Source organism: Gracilinanus agilis, chromosome 3, assembly GCF_016433145.1.
Source record: "Gracilinanus agilis isolate LMUSP501 chromosome 3, AgileGrace, whole genome shotgun sequence".
Taxonomy (NCBI): Eukaryota; Metazoa; Chordata; class Mammalia; order Didelphimorphia; family Didelphidae; genus Gracilinanus; species Gracilinanus agilis.
In genome coordinates, this window is record NC_058132.1 from 526,652,511 (window position 1) to 526,668,721 (window position 16,211).

Here is a 16,211-nt window from a genome sequence, read left to right on the forward strand (position 1 = left end):
TGGGAGGTCCTGGGTTCAAATCTGGCCTTAGACACTTCCTTGACACGACACAATGTTTGCTCACCTTTTTTTTCCTTAACAAGGAGCTTTTTGAACAAAAATGTTCACCCTAAGTTCAAAATAATATGAATGATGCTAAAATTTATATCTATGTATTGGAAAATGAGGAAGATCCTGAGTACAGGGGCTGGATATTTTTCCTACATTATATAGTATGACTAAAACACAGAGGCCACTTGATAAAGATAGCATCATAAAAATAACGTCAGCAAAAATATCCCAGCTAATGTACTCAATTGGCAAAGCTCCTTGAACAATGTCAATATCCTCACTCGCATACAGGCTACTAATAGCCCCCCTCAAAATAGAAGGCTAATAATAAAGCATCACTACATCACTCCTGCAAGTGTGTGCAGTGGACAGTGTGGGGGAGGAGTAGAGAAATGACAGAAATGCCTTCCCACATTTTTAATTGGTTTCACGTAATGATGACTTTAGGCAAAACTGCTATGAGAGCTGTCTGCTGCATAAGGAACGGCATTAAAGATGGGCAATAGGCGGAATAATAAATACCACAGTGGAATTTGGTTGTACTGTACAAATGAGGTTTAGAGGCAATTTGGAATAAATGGATGGAGGGAAGCCTTAGGTCAGAAAGGTTTGGACTCAAATATTAACTCGGGGCAAATGCCTCAACTTCACTGAGTCCCAAGTGACTCTGAATTGTAGGTTGGGTACCGATCTCAAGTACTATGAGTATATTCCTCATCAGGTATCTTCTAGAACAAATAAAACTCACAGTTCTGGTCCAAAATAAACCAACAATATGGTAAAATATCCCTGGTAGAACGACGAGAGTTCTACAACCAAAATACAAAGCTATCATTATAAAACTGGCTTTTCAAGATTTTTTTTTTCACAAGTTCATCCTGTTGAGAAAACTGAGGTCCACAGATATGAAATGATTTGCCCTAGATCACACAGACAGCTAATGGTGGAACTAGGACTAGAACTCCAAGTCCAAGGCTCATTTCTCTACACCTTACGGATGCCTTGTTTCTACGGTTTGATTTAAAAAAATTAATAATCAATGCTCTATTACAAAAATGAATAATACGGAAATGGGTATAAAGTGATAACATTTGTATAATCCAATGGAATTCCATGTCAGCTCGGGGAGGTGGGGAGGAAAGAGGGGCAAGAAAGAAAATGAATCATATAACCATGGAAAAATCTTTTTTAAAAATTAAAATTTAAAATGCAAAAAACATAAATTAATAATCAAGGAAGTTCTTAAATTCCACTAGTGACTCAGGAAAGTATCTATTTTCATTTTTCTTGCACCAGCCTCCATCTATGAACTTTACAGCATTATTGCAATATCTGAAGTTTCAAAACAGCAGAAGAAGCTTACAGAATGACACACTAACTCACTAGACTGAAGATGTGGTTCACAGAGAGGAGACTATGGCATGGGCGGGTTGTTATAAAAGGAAACCATCACAGTCCATGTGCCCTTTTCAGAAGCCTGGAATGGGCTGGAAGAAAAGAGATCTGATACAGACTGAGTGTCAGCACTTGGTATCAAAGTGGCATGCTGGAAGTAGCCAGGAAGGCAGCTGTAAAAGGGAGAAAACTATGAAGGGGAGAAACATAAAGAAAGCCAAAGAAGGAAGATGGTGGAGGACAAGACAAGAAGACCCAATGTACATTGAGCATTTAATGGCTCATGGCACGGCACTAGGTACTCTAAGATGGGAATTAAAGTAGGCACAAAGGCTTAAAATCTTAGAGCTTGAAAGGCTTAAGCAAAAAAGGTGCCAAAGGCCTGGTAAGCAAGAATAATGAGATTTATAACAAGCTTTCTGAGTAGATAAGAGGGAAAGAGTAAAGGCTGAGGGGGACAAGAAATAGAGAACCTAGAAATTAGGTAGTCTATTAATGACACCGTAAAGAGGCAGACATGAGGACAAAGGCAAGAACAGAGCAGTAGGGGATGGGAGGCAACATTTCAGAAACGGAAAAGATCAATTAATCTACAACATATGAATCTGTATGCTTTATGCTAGAATTATGGCATGAGCATTTCACCTTTACCTGAGAAACATTTGGCAGTATTTATTGTTTTTCTCTGAAGAATTCTTTTGTCACTATAAGCCAACCATATTCTCTGCTATTACATGCGAGATAATTCTAGTATTTGAAACTGAATGAAACCTTTAAAGATCATGTCATCCAAATCCCTAACTGAATAGGTCAGGAAACTGGAAAGAGCCTCAGAGAAGTGAAGTTCCTAGACTGAGACCACAGAGCAAATCAGTGGTAGGGTCAAGACCTGAATTCATTTTAGCTGACTTTTGAGTTCGGGGCTTTTGCAATGGAGTACTACTATATCACCTTTAAAATAGAGCATCACTTAAGTTAGCAAAAGAACAAATAGGCCATATTATTTAATTATTGATTTGATTACTGATGATGTTCAGTCATTTTCCTGTCCTGTCGGATCCTTTGTGACCCAATTTGGGTTTTTCTTGGGAAAGATACTGGAGTAGTTTGGCATTTCCTTGCAGATGAGGAATGAAGGCAAAGAGGGTTAAGTGACTTGCTCAGCATCACACAGCTAGTGTCTGAGGTTAGATTTGAACTTAGAAAGACTCATCAGCACTCTTATCCACTGTGTTGCCTAGATGCACAATTCAACTACTACTAATACTACTATATGAATTACTTATTAATATGATGTTGATTATTTTTAAAATGTCCCAAACAATGTCTTTGAAAAGAAAAAGGAAAGGGAGAATGACTGATGGGATCCTTTCCCTCTCACTACATGCTCCAAATATCCTAGGAAACATATAATCACAGGATGTTAAATCTGGAAGAGACATCAAAGCTCATCTTGCCCATCACTGTCATTTGACAGATGAGAAAACTGAGATACATAGCAGTTAAGCGATCTGCCTCAGGTTACTTAACTTGCCACAACTAATTTGTGGCAAAGCTGGGGCTAGAAATCAAGTCATTCGATTCCCAGGTCAATGATCCTTTCTACTATATTACATTGCTACTTAAGAAAAAAAAAATACTTACCTAAATCATGTCCATGACTAAGGCTAATCTCTTTGGCAAGTGCATTAATTCAAGCCTCAGGATATCTTTTATTGTCCTGGAGAAATAGTTTATTAAATTCCACCCATCTGGCCTATTTCAGCATTTTACTTGCTCCTAAAAGTTATGGTCTCTGACACTACTGGCCAACTGGGATGGAAAAAAGTTTACTTTTAATTCAATTGAAAAGCATTTATGAAGAACCTCCTTACATAAGGTACTAAGTGAGGCACTGGATATACAAAGGCAAAAGAAAAATCCAGTTCTATCATGAAGCTGACATTCTCCTGGGGGGGGATCAAATGTTTGCATAGGTTAAATAAATACCATATAATCAAAGCAGGAAGAATGCACTAACAATTAGAGGACTAGGAAAGGTTTGCATTGGTATCTGCATGAGACTCACAAGAAGCAAAGGATTCTAAAAATTTGGAAGGAGAGAGTACATTCAAGGAAAAGAATACACACTGTGGACAGGTGATAGATGAGATGTTGAATTTAGGGAGCATAAAGTAGTCCAATTTGGCTCAAATATAGAGTGTATGAGAAGGAATAATGTGAAATAATCTATTATAAAAACAAAATTGCCAAGGGCTTTAAAACAGAGTCATTTCAATTTTTTCCTAGAGGTGATATGGAGTCATTGAAGATGCCCTGTACTTCTTTTTAAATTTGAATTTAACCCTTTTATTTTAATAATAAATTTCCACATAAGTTTTCCCAAGTTACATGATCCAAATTGTCTCCCTCCCTCTCTCCTTCCCCTCTTCCTGAGCTGACAAGCAACTCAATCTGGGTTATACATGTATTATCATGCAAAACATGTTTCCATATTATTCATTTCTGTAAGTGATAAATCTTATAAAACCAAAACCCCAAATCATATTCCCAAATAAACAAGTGATAAATCATCTGTTTTCATCTGCATTTCTACTCCAACAGTTCTTTCTTTGGAGGTGGATAGTGTTCTTTTCCGTAAGTCCCTCCCAAATTGTTCTTGATCATTGCATTCCTGTTAGTAGCTAAGTCGTTCACATTTGATCATTGCATAAAATTGCTAGCCCTGTACTTTTGGAAGATTATTTTGGGAGCTTTGTGAAAGACGGATTGAGGAGGGCAAAGGAGTGAAGGATATAGGATGTTGTTGCTACTCCAAGCAATTATTATCCCAATAAGAAGTACGGAAATAGAATGTTACTAATTTCAATAGGAAATGGGAGACGGATATGGAATTTTGTGAAAGTAAAATCGACAAGACTTGCAATTTATCAGCTATGGAGAGTGTGAGAGAAGACTCTAGAATGAATTTGGGTGACAAGAAGGATATTACCCAACAAAGAAAACAGAAATTTGAGAGAGGGATAGATTAAGAGAAAAAAAACAAAAAATGACCCCAAAGCCACTCATTTGCCTCTTCTCAGAATCCTTCCTTTTAAAAGGTACAAAACTGCCTCCTAAGACAGACTGTAATTTTTGCATTCTTCCAAAGAGATTTCCTTTAAGACAGCCTGAAGAAGAATTTGTTGAAATACCATCCTTCTCAGATTTATATTAAAACCCTTAGAAATTCCAGCAGGAAAACCAAGAAAGTTTTGTTACATGAAATTAATCCAATACCTCTGGTGCTATCCAAACATAAAGAAGTTTTAATTCCGGGGAGCATTTTTACTCCTCATATGATCATTTTCATTCAATCATTTTAAAGTCATGTCTGATTCTTTGTGACCCCATTTGTGGATTTCTTGACAAAGATACTGGAATAGTTTGCCATTTTTTTCTCTAGTTCATTTTACAAATGAAAAATGGAGGTAAAATGAGTTGTCCAAGGTCACACAGGCAGTAAGTGTCTGAGGCTGGACCAAATACAGACCCAGCACTCTCTCCACCATGTGGTCATTTAGCAAAGAGTGCTCATTACAGGAGAAGAATAGCCCAGGATGATGATGATGCAGCCGCATGGCTTACCTTCATGCCTTGAATGTTCTTCAGCATGACATCACCAATTCTTTGGTAATCTCCTTTGTGTGCATTTGAGCGGCCTTCCCTAGAAGAAAAGGCAAAGGAAATTATAATTATTGCCCAATTTGACCACAATCATAGTACATAATGTGATAACTTCAGGAAAGACCAAGAGGCATTTTTTCCAAATGTCAAAAAATTCCATCTCTACTCTCCAACTCTCTGATTTCTTTTAGAGTACCTGGTCCCCTTTGGATGAGAGAGGGATAAAACTTGTGTGTGAATGTGTGTGTGTGTGTGTGTGTGTGTGAGAGAGAGAGAGAGAGAGAGAGAGAGAGAGAGAGAGAGAGAGAGAGAGTGTGTTAGCAAAAAACATGTTTTAACCCAATTAATTCCAACATCATTTTTCATGTTACACTTGGATAATTTTGGAGTCCTTACAGAAGTCTAAACACCATTTTTAACAACTAGTAGCTAAAATCCTGGCTTCTGATGACTTGCTATTTTTAAACCACACAAGTGTACACAGCATTTCACAGAGATAAAGACACAAAGGAGAAGGCCCTGCCTTGAAGAGCTCTTGATCTAAATTGGACCAAGGTGGTCAGGAAAGTCTTCCTTCTTTCCTTCCTTCCTCCCTTCCTCCCTTCCTTCCTCCCTTCCTCCCTTCCTCCCTCCCTCCCTCTCTCTCTCGCTCTCTTCCTCTTCCTCTCCATCTCTCTCTCTCTCTCTCTCTTCCCCACTCTCTCACTCTCCTTTTCTCTCTTTCTTTCCCTCTCCCTTTCTCCCTCTCTACTGTATGCTTTAATGAATGAATGAATGAATGAATGAAAAAAATCATTAAGTGCTTACTCTGTGCTAGGCATTGTGGTAAGCTCTGGGGCTGCAAATAGAAAAAGCAAGGCAGTCCATGCCCTCAATAACATATATTTTTATAGAGAAAATGATAGGCAGAGAGGAGGAATGGCCATGATCAAGTACTTTGATCTAGAAAGTCAGAGGGAAGTTGAACAGAACAACAGGCACTTGACTGACACATAATGACAAGAAACAATGGTAGGGTTGGTGATTCAATTTCCAAAGCTAAAAGGAGTACACATGGGTGTGTAAGTTTACAGAAAATTTACCTGGAGAGGACTATCTTAGTCAGAATTTTTAAAGACATGCTCCCACTATAAATCAAAGGCCAGATACCCCAACTCCTCAGGGGATGTATACATATACTTAAGATTTGTGTTCCTATGCTTGATGACTGAGGTGGGCTGTCCACTAACATAGGAAGCTACAGTACAGAACATGAATCAGTAGAAAACCTCACACTATGTATCTCAAAAGTGTGAAATCTTTTTGGGTGTTATTCAATCCTTTTCAGATGTGCCAGACTCTTTGTGATCCCATCTGGGATTTCCTTGGCAAAGACACTGGAGTGGTTTGCCATTTTTCCTTCTGCAGCTCATCTCATAGATTAGGAACTGAGGCAGACGGGATTCAGTAGTGGCTTGCCCAGGGTCACCTATCTAGGAAATATCTGAGTCCAGATTTGAACTCAGGAAGCTGAAACTTCATAACTCCAGGTCTGGTGCTCTATTCACCATGCCACCTAGCCACTTAGTGTTATCTATTTGTTTTCAAACAATAGAAAATAATGACTTCCATTTCAGCTAAAGTCAGGCTGAACAACATTCGATGTATCCACAATCTTATTTACTGAATCTTTAATTTACCAAGCATCTCTCCTGGGGAATGGAGGGGAAAGAGGCAACTTTACTGCATGGTGCACTCCCATGCTTAATTAAACAAACTGAGGGCAGTTTATGAGGGGGTAAGAGAAGTCTTGCTGGTAGGAAACAATAAGTTCATCTCATAAATTATACTAGGCCTGTGGGTCACAGGCAAATAAACGTGCAATGAGTAAGTATCATGCTATTCATTTTGGTGGCTCCAGCTAAGCATATTGAGTAAATAATGTTGCAGAGATAACTGAGAGCCCCAAAGCCCATTAAGTAATTAAATCTCTCCTATCATAAAAGTTTTGAAGACAGGGCATTTGCTTTCCAGACCTGTGCCAGGCTCATTCATCCTCTTCCCTCAGCAAGGTTTACTGAAGTTCTTGTCTATCTTTTCCTCTTCATTTTTCAGTCCTGATCCTTTCATTTTTAATTAAGACTCAAAAGAAAATTCAGTCTCCAAGAGCATTTCCTCCTTCTCACAATTTAAGACAATAACATTTTTATTTTGTTAATGGGTTACTAAACAAGGGGGGAGAGAAATATACCATCATGGCGTGGCAAAATCAGCAAAGATGACCCCTTTCCTCCTCAGAGTCCTTGGTCTTAGAATTGCCTCACAGGTGGAACAATTTAAGTAAGATCTTTTCATTGCTTGGGTAATTAATTCCCTTGGATGAAGTTCAAGAGAACAAACAGCATTAAGTAAGGTTCCAGCATATGCCAGCACTGCAATTAATCAATGATAAAGCAAATGTATGTCTCCTTCAACCCAACATCACCCAATAAGTTCTCAGATATTTTCCATCAGGAAAGTCACAGTCCACCTAACTTCACCAAATGGACTACTATAATGAGTAAAACTCTTGACTTGTAATTGCTCCTGTCCGCTCCTTTTGGGGGACATAAATCTTACCACTTCATGGCACTCGAGTAACTTATTCGTTGTCTGGCTTTTGGCCAAAATCATCATTAACTCAAATCTAGGCAGAAGAAAAGCTTAGCAGAGGACCACTTTTCTGAATTCAATATATCGTTATGGGTGAGATTAGTTGGCATTTTGTTGATTGAACTTCTCTACAAAGCCACTTGGTATAGTACTTAAATGGATAGAGAGCTCCAAGACTCAGAAGGCTGCCTTGCAGACTTTCCTTTGATCTGTCAACCAGCATTTACTAAGCACCGACTATGTGCTATGTGTATTAAACACTAGAGGTACAAAAGAAAGGAAAAAGACAGCCTCAGCTCTCAAGGAGCTCACAATCTAATGGGGAAATAACATATAAACAATATCTATCTATCTATCTATCTATCTATCTATCTATCTATCTATCTATCTATCTATCTATCTATCTATCTATCTATCATAAATCAGAGGGAAATCACAAAGGGAAAAACTATCATTAAAAAGGGTCTGGGGGCAGTTAGGTGGCTCAGTGGATAGAGTCTTAGAAACTGGGTTCAAATTTGGCCTCAGACATTTCCTAGCTATGTGAACCTGGGCAAGTCCTGTTACTCCAATTGCCCAGTCCTTACCCCTTTTCTGCATTGGAACCTATATTTAGTATCAGTTCTAAGACATGAGATAAGGGTTAAAAAAAAGGGGAGGGGTAGGGGAGAATCTGGAAAGACCTATTTACAAAAGATGAAACTGGAATAAAAACTTGAAAGAAGAAAGGGAAGTTAGAATCCTTCAATTTAGCTTATTAAAAATAATGGTAATGATAAAAGAACCACCTCCTGGCTCATTGATGGGGAGAAAAACCTTCCAATCCAGAATCCAACTGTGCATCCTACTGCATTCCATAATGATACTCTAGTTTCCAGTCTATTCTAGTAACACCAAAGTTCTCCAATTCTAGACCAGGCACCTTAATATTTAGCACTGACTCATGAACATCTAAACCTTTAACTAATTAAAAAGTCAAGTTTTTCAGACCATCTGCCTCCAGGTAGAGATGATGGACTCAAGAGTGCAAAATGAAGCAAATTTTCTTCTCTTTTTCTTTCTTTCTTTTTTGTGGGGGTATAAAAATGGGGGTCAGGGTGGAACATGACTAATGTGGGAAATTGTTTTGCATGACCACATATTTGTAATGGGTTTTGGTTTTCTTGCCTTTCTACCTAAAAAATAAAATTAATTTGTAAACAAAAAGTTAAATTTTTGCTTCAGCATAACTATTTGGCATCCAGAGCTTCTACATGTCAATCTAATTGCTATGGTCCCAAACAACATTCCTAAATTCTGATTTCTTATGTCATCCACTAGCACGCAAGGTTTTCAAATGGAACATATCTTCTGGATTTGTACAGAATGATGTGTAAAATTCAGACTATTACTATTAGCTACCTTGACAATGGCCAGATGACATCTAAAGTAATGTGTTCAGTTTTCTCAATATTTCATTTAAGGAGGGCATTAACAAGCAGAGTAAAATTAGAAAAAAATTACTGGAATGATTTCATATGAGGATCCCTGGAAGGAATTGGGGTTTTTAAGCTTGGAAGGTTATCAATGAGAATAAGTCTGCTGCCCTCAAATATTCAATTCATTATCCTTGGAAGGAGGAACAGCCAGGACTTTACTGGAGCCAACTTGAACCATTTCATACAAGATGATTGTTAAATTTTCAGCTGAACATTTATACTTCAGAAATTGACAAATGCTACAAATCAGGTTTGGATTGATCATTTTGTTGATTGTCTAGACTTAAGAAAGTGATGGAGAAAATGTTAATAATGTAGATTAAACTTAAAACTGTGTCATGGGCACAATTTGTTTTTGAGAGCCAATTAAATACTTAGCAGCACAATACTGATGGATTTTCTCCACAGGGCAGACGTTGGGGAAATGAATAAAAACTGCAGAAATGCTCATTTTGGCTCAATATAAGGAAAAACTTCTTAATAATTATACCTTTCTAAAAATAAAATGGACTCTTTCAAGAGGAAATACCAGGAAGCTTGTGTTTCCCTTATCCTGTTGAACACAAGAGGTCAAAAACTGTTTGTTTTGTTTTTTGCCTTTGTATTCCCAGGAACAGCACTGTGTGTGTGTGTGTGTGTGTGTGTGCGTGCGCATGCATGTGTGTGCATGCATGCACATGCACTCACACACACAGACATATTTTCTCTAAGATGATATAAACTCCTTTAGTGCAGGGACTATTTAATTTTTAACTTAGGATCCACAGCACCCGGAATATTTCAGAACATTTAATAGAAGCTTAATAAAAGCTTGTTGCTTCTTTGATTAGCTGAAATAATGAATAAAGACAAAGTGAAGATCTTAGAGAAAGTAGGAAAAATCGAGGTAGTATGTAGTTCTAGGGAATTTAAGGAAGATGGTATGAGGCAGGGCTGGTTAAGGAAAAAACTGAAGAGAGATGAGGATGCTCAAGAGGCCATCAAACTGTGCTTTCCCTTTGACTCAGCAACATTACTACTAGGTCTGTATCCTAAAGAGAGGGGAGAAAAAGACCTACTAGTACAAAAACAGGCATAGCAGTTCTTTTTGTGTAACAGAGAACTGCAAACTCAAGGGATGTTCCATTGAGGAATGGCTGGACAAGATGTGGTATATTATTGTAATGGAATATTATTGTGCCATAAGTAATGATGAGCAAGATGATCACAAGAAAACCTGGAAAGACTTATATGAAATGATGCAAAGTGAAGGGAGCAGAAACAGGAGAATGTTGTACAAAGTAACAGCAACAAAATACAATGATCAACCATGAATGACTTAACTATTATCCATTATCACCAATGCACAGAGCACCTCCAAGGAATTCATGACTATAAAGGCTATCCATACCTATAGAAGGAACCAATGAAGTCTGAATGCAAATTAAAGCATGCCATTCTTCACTTTATTTCCTCAATGAATTTTTTTCTAGTGTAAGCCATATGTGTCTTCTTTCACAAAAGATGAATATGGAAAAATGTATTGTATGTTAACTTGTGTATAGCCTATATCATATTACTCTTGCTGTCTTGGAGAAAGGGGTATGGGTGGGAGAAAGGAAGAGAAAATGGATTACAAAATGTCAAAATGATTATTAAAAATTATAGCAACATATAATTTGGAAAACAAAAACATTTTTTTTAAAGGCAGATGAAGTTAATGGACCAGGAGAATAAGGAATGTTGGAAGGATTGAGGACAGGGACAGCTAGGTAGCAAAGTGGATAGAGTGCCAAGTTGGGAGGACCTGGGTTCAAATTTGGTTTCAGATACTTTCTCCCTGCAAGTCACAACCCCAAATTGCTTAGTCTTTACTGCTCTTCTGTCTTAGAATTGATACTAAGAGAGAGGGTATGGGAAGAATGGCAGAAAGAAAGAGGGAGAAGGAGAGAGAGATAGAGAGAGAAAAAAGATTGAGGTCATAATGTTTCAGAGACATCTCAAATTGAACATGCCCCAAACTGAACTCATTGTCTTTACCCTAAAAACCCACCATATGCTGACAAACTTTCCTACTCTGCTAAATGCACTGCTATTCTTCTAGTTTCCCATGTTCTTAGTCTTACCAGTATCTTTTCCTTCTCACTTTTCCTCACCCCTAATTTATTATTTGTTTTTACTTCTATAACATCCATTACATCCAACCAACTACATATTATTTATGTGAAATTACAGCTGAAACACAAACTTCTTAGATGAAGCTTTTCCTGTTCCTCCCAACTGCTAATGCGCTCTCTCTCTCTCGCTCTCTCTCTCTCTCTCTCTCTCTCTCTCTCACTTATTGTACATTTATTTCTGTATGGACATATACGTATCCACAAGAACATATATTTATATTGGCATTTAAATATACAAGTGTATGTATAAGTATACAAGCAAAATGTCACACACTCACAATACACACATCTTTCCAAAAGAATGTAAGCTTGTTTTAAGTAGTAATTTTTTCTTTCACTGGATTTGTGTTCCCACAATTCCAATAGGGCATAGCATATAGTGGGTTTTAATAAATGCTTGTTGACTGAATGATGATGCAGATGAACCCAGGATTCCTAAGGAAGGAATTCAGTGTCGACAAACACTTATTTTTGGAAGTAAATGTCATATAAATTAAGAGTGAGAAATTATTTTTCATATGCTGTATTGATTCCAACGTATTAAGGCAGTGATTCCCAAAGTGGTCGCCACCGCCCCCTGGTGGGTGCTGCAGTAGTGATCCAGGGTGAGGCCCTGATGGCTACAGGTGCATTTGGGGGCGGTGAATTAACTGTAAGGGGGCGGTGATAGTATGTGATAGGGGGCACTAAGTAATATTTTTTCTGGTAAGGGGGCGGTAAGCCAAAAAAGTTTGGGAACCACTGTATTAAGGAGAATTATTATTTATTTCTGTGCCTAGGATCTGAGTCAGAAATATCATCCAGTCTGCTGCTTTTTTCATTTTCTTTGTCCTTGGAAATCCCAAGGAACGTCTTCCTTTTTAAAAGGATTTGGTTAATAGATGAAGGGGAGAAAGGTCCTTTTCTAGCACAGGTGACCTGTTTCCCTGTGGGAATGAGGAGTGAAAAGGTTGATGGACCACCTCTTAAGTAGCTATCACCAAAAAAAAGATATCTTGGGATGGTCAAGGAAGGGGCTGAAGAATGAGTTTCTAAAAATCTATTTATTAAGCTGCTTGATTCATATCAGGTTCTTCCTGGTCATGAGAGACCCATGGAGACCAATGTCGCTTTATCAGTTATGAAGCTGGTCTAACCAATGAACTTGATATAATCAATAAACTTATATTCTTACCCAAAAATCAGTCTCTTAATTTAAAAAATTTTTAATAATAACATAAAAATTTGGAGAGTTTAAAGAACTGCAAGCCAAAGGCATAAAAGAGATTATCAGCATGTATACTGAAGCCACTGAGAATGACAAGTAAAAAAAAAATAGCCTGATGTTGAGGTCACCAGGGAACGTGAGAAAACTGTATCCTAGGGGTCAACAAGTCACAATGACATGTTTGCCATTCATTCATTAAACTCTTAAAAATTGGATCTTGACTTCAGATGACTATCACAACTTACACCAGGAAGAAACTAGACTGAGCCTTTTATATGCAATTTTCAAAGAATTCCTTTGTACATCAAGCAATCTCTCTCCCAGCCACATCCCACTCTTTTGTCATCACCAGGCACATAAATCAACTACTCTACATGTCCTTAGGTTATTGTGTGGTTTCAGATGCTGCTGCCTCCTGTGGAGAAATCTTCCTAATTTCATTTTTCCTACATGTTACTTACCTCAAAAATCTAGAAACCCTGCATTTAAAAGCAAAACAAAAACTTGATCATCCAGGAAGAAAATCAGAGAAACGACCAAATCATCACAGCATTCGTTCTACTGTGAAAGGTCATGTTTGTCGTGAATAACATGAAAAGGGAATTATAACTCTTCCAAAACATCCTCCGGATGTTAACTCCACAAGTGAAAAGAATCCTTGTATAGAAGCCCTAGCTACATATTTGCCCTAAGAAGTCAATGCAAATATGTAGTGTGGCAATGAAGGAACTGCCCATAGCAAGAACATTTGTTTGGTATTTTCAGCAAGAGGAAATCAAAAGAAATCTAAGAGGTCTTTAACTGCCATCATCTTTAACGTGCATTCTATAATTAATTTTTTTTTTCTCAGCAGTGAGCGAATGCAAGTTTGGAATTGGGATAGTGGATAGAGCTCTAGCTTTAGAGTCAGGAATGATAAGAGTTCAAATCTGGCCTCAGATACTTATTAGCTGTGTAACCTTATGCAAGTCACTTAACCTCTGTTTGTGTCAGCTTCCTCAATGGTGAAATGGGGATAAAATGGGGATAAGAATAGTACCTTCTGCACAGGGTGGTTATAAGGATGAAATGAAATAAAAATATTTGCAAAAAAGTACTTAGCCCAGTGTCTAGCACATAGTAGGCTCTATTTAAATAGTTATTCTCTTCCCCTCTCTTCTTAATAAATGAAGAAAAAAATAGCTCTGTATTTTCAAAACATTTTGATCCTGTTTAAATATTTCACAACTAGCATGTAACTTGACAATGAACTCAATAAAGGACAAAAAAGAGAGAGAAATCACTATATTATGTAAAGGCTGGTGGGCTGGGAGATCTTAAAGATCCATTCTTTCCATCTGCTCAGGAGAGGCAAAGAGGGATTAAATAAATGACTTACTCAGTCACTGAGAGTTGGATAATAAACAGAGTTGACATCTGCCAATAAGACTTTTTGTGGACTCTTTTAAAAATGAACTGACAAATTTTTTCTCTAGAGTGTTACAGAATATGAAAGTGTACAGCTGTGTCCAGGCAGACATACACATTATCACTATATGGTATTTCTTCAGGCTTCTGGAGAATAGTCAGAAAGCAGTAAGAATCAGTGGAAAATAAATAAACCAAGTTAAAATCCAAACAGAGTCCTTACTTCACTCCTCCTCCTTCACTTCAGTAATGGTCAACATAAAATCGATTCAAAACCCTGAAACAAAATTTACTGGGTAATGATGACCTTGTCTACAATAAAGTCACAGAACTATCCTATAAAATGTTATAAGCCTGAGGATAGGACATCCCTCTGGGAATGTAGTTTTTTAATGCAATAAGTCTAAAACTTGATTTTCTCGAGGGTCCAAGCAAATTCCTTTATCCATTATAGTGTAGATCGAAACATGACAGAGAGGGCCCTTTATTTTTTTTGTGTGTCACAGTCCCCTGGGGAAGTTGGTAAAATCTATGGACTCTTTCTCAGAAGAATATATTTAAAATATACATAAAATACATAAAATTACAAAGGAAATAGATTATAATGAAATAAAATTACACATATATATATATAGAAATAGTTACATGTGTTATATATATATACACACATACACAAGGATCCCACATTTAAGAAACTTAATGTATAGATAATCCAAGTTATAGGAAAGATGGAGTAGAAAAGAAATAATCTAAAATTTAACATACAGTTTAAAATTTTTTCTGTAATAGAAGTTTTCAGTTTTACAAACAATCGTATTTTAAACGTTTTATGATGTATTTCATTGCTGTTGTTTTCAGTCATGTCCTACTTTTTATGACCCTATTTAGGATTTTCTTGGCAAAGATACTAGAGTGGTTTGCCATTTTCTTCTCCAGTTCATTTTACAGATGAGGAAATGAGACCAACAGGGTTAAATGATTTGCCCAGAGTCGTATGGCTAGTATGTATCTGAGGCCAGATACTCAGAAAGATAACTTTCTCTAACTCCAGAACCAGCACTCTATCTACTATGTCAACTAGCTGCTCCTTTATGCTTTATACTTAAGTTCGTAATAAAAGATAAAAATACCTAAAGAGGAATAAAGATGGTTTTGACTTCTTGTAGTCTTTTTTATTTGTAATATGGAATTATTGTCTTCTTTTTTTATCCCATAAGGATATAAAAATTCCAAAAAGAAAAACTTTTTTGAAAAAAATGGATAGTGTGTAATTAGATTTTAAAAATTAGTATAAAGCAGATTTTTAAAATTCTGTTTTGCCCTTAGGGGAAAAATATAATTGTAGAATGTGGAACTAGAAGATACCTTAGAAACATCTCTAGTACAACCCTTTCATTTTATAGATGAGGGCACTTTAGTGTGTCTTGCCTAATGCCATATTGTGATTAGCTGAAGTCAGTCATTTGACACCAAATCCAGGGCTGGTTCATCTTTGTCATGACCACCTCTAGAAGGGCACAGTTGTCACAAGGACAAAATAATACGTGCAAACACCCCTCAGAGTATTATATAAAAGTTAGCTTTATCATGATTCTCATTTTCCTCATCCTATATTTGGTATAGTTGAGGCAAAAGCAGTTTAGACACAAACAATTTTCCTACTACTTTTTAATATTACATTTTGGGATACTATCGCCAAATGAATTTGGGTTGTGATACTATTCCATCTTCTATAAGATCACTTAAAGTGTTTTCAGGACAAATGACAGATAAGAACTGGATCACCATTCTGTACTCTAAGGAGAAGGCAAATGAAGATCTTACTTGTCTGGGGCAGCAAATCCTAATGGGAATGGAAAACCATGTCAATTTACTATTCTCTCATTGACTAAGCAATATAATCACTTGCCTTCTTCATCAGTTTTCCTTAAAAAGAGTGATAAGAATGATAAGACTTTAAGGGAAAAAAAAAAGAAATTTCCACTCTCAAAACCACCCCATCATCTCTTTTCACAACCCAAGATTTGTCAGTCATTTTTTCCTCCCAGACCTAAGTTCAAAGGATAGCAAGTTTTATCAACTATTACCTGACTTCCATCTCTGTGGATAGTTCTTAATACACAATAACAACAGCAACATCTCCCAATGTCGGGGTTGGTATTAGCTGTTTTCTCTTCATAAAGCAAAGAAGAGTTTGTATCTGGGTAATTCTGATGATTC

At 37.0% G+C, this 16,211-nt stretch overlaps 1 protein-coding gene across 1 annotated transcript in view; it reads right to left on the reverse strand.

Moving 5' to 3' along the window:
* The window catches only part of FARP1 (FERM, ARH/RhoGEF and pleckstrin domain protein 1), a 324,700-nt gene that overhangs the window by 24,777 nt on the left and 283,712 nt on the right, over nt 1-16,211 (reverse strand). Inside the window, exon 18 of the mRNA XM_044670555.1 lies at nt 5,074-5,152. Coding sequence (XP_044526490.1) covers nt 5,074-5,152 — 79 coding nt within the window. The remainder of the gene's footprint in view (nt 1-5,073; nt 5,153-16,211) is intronic.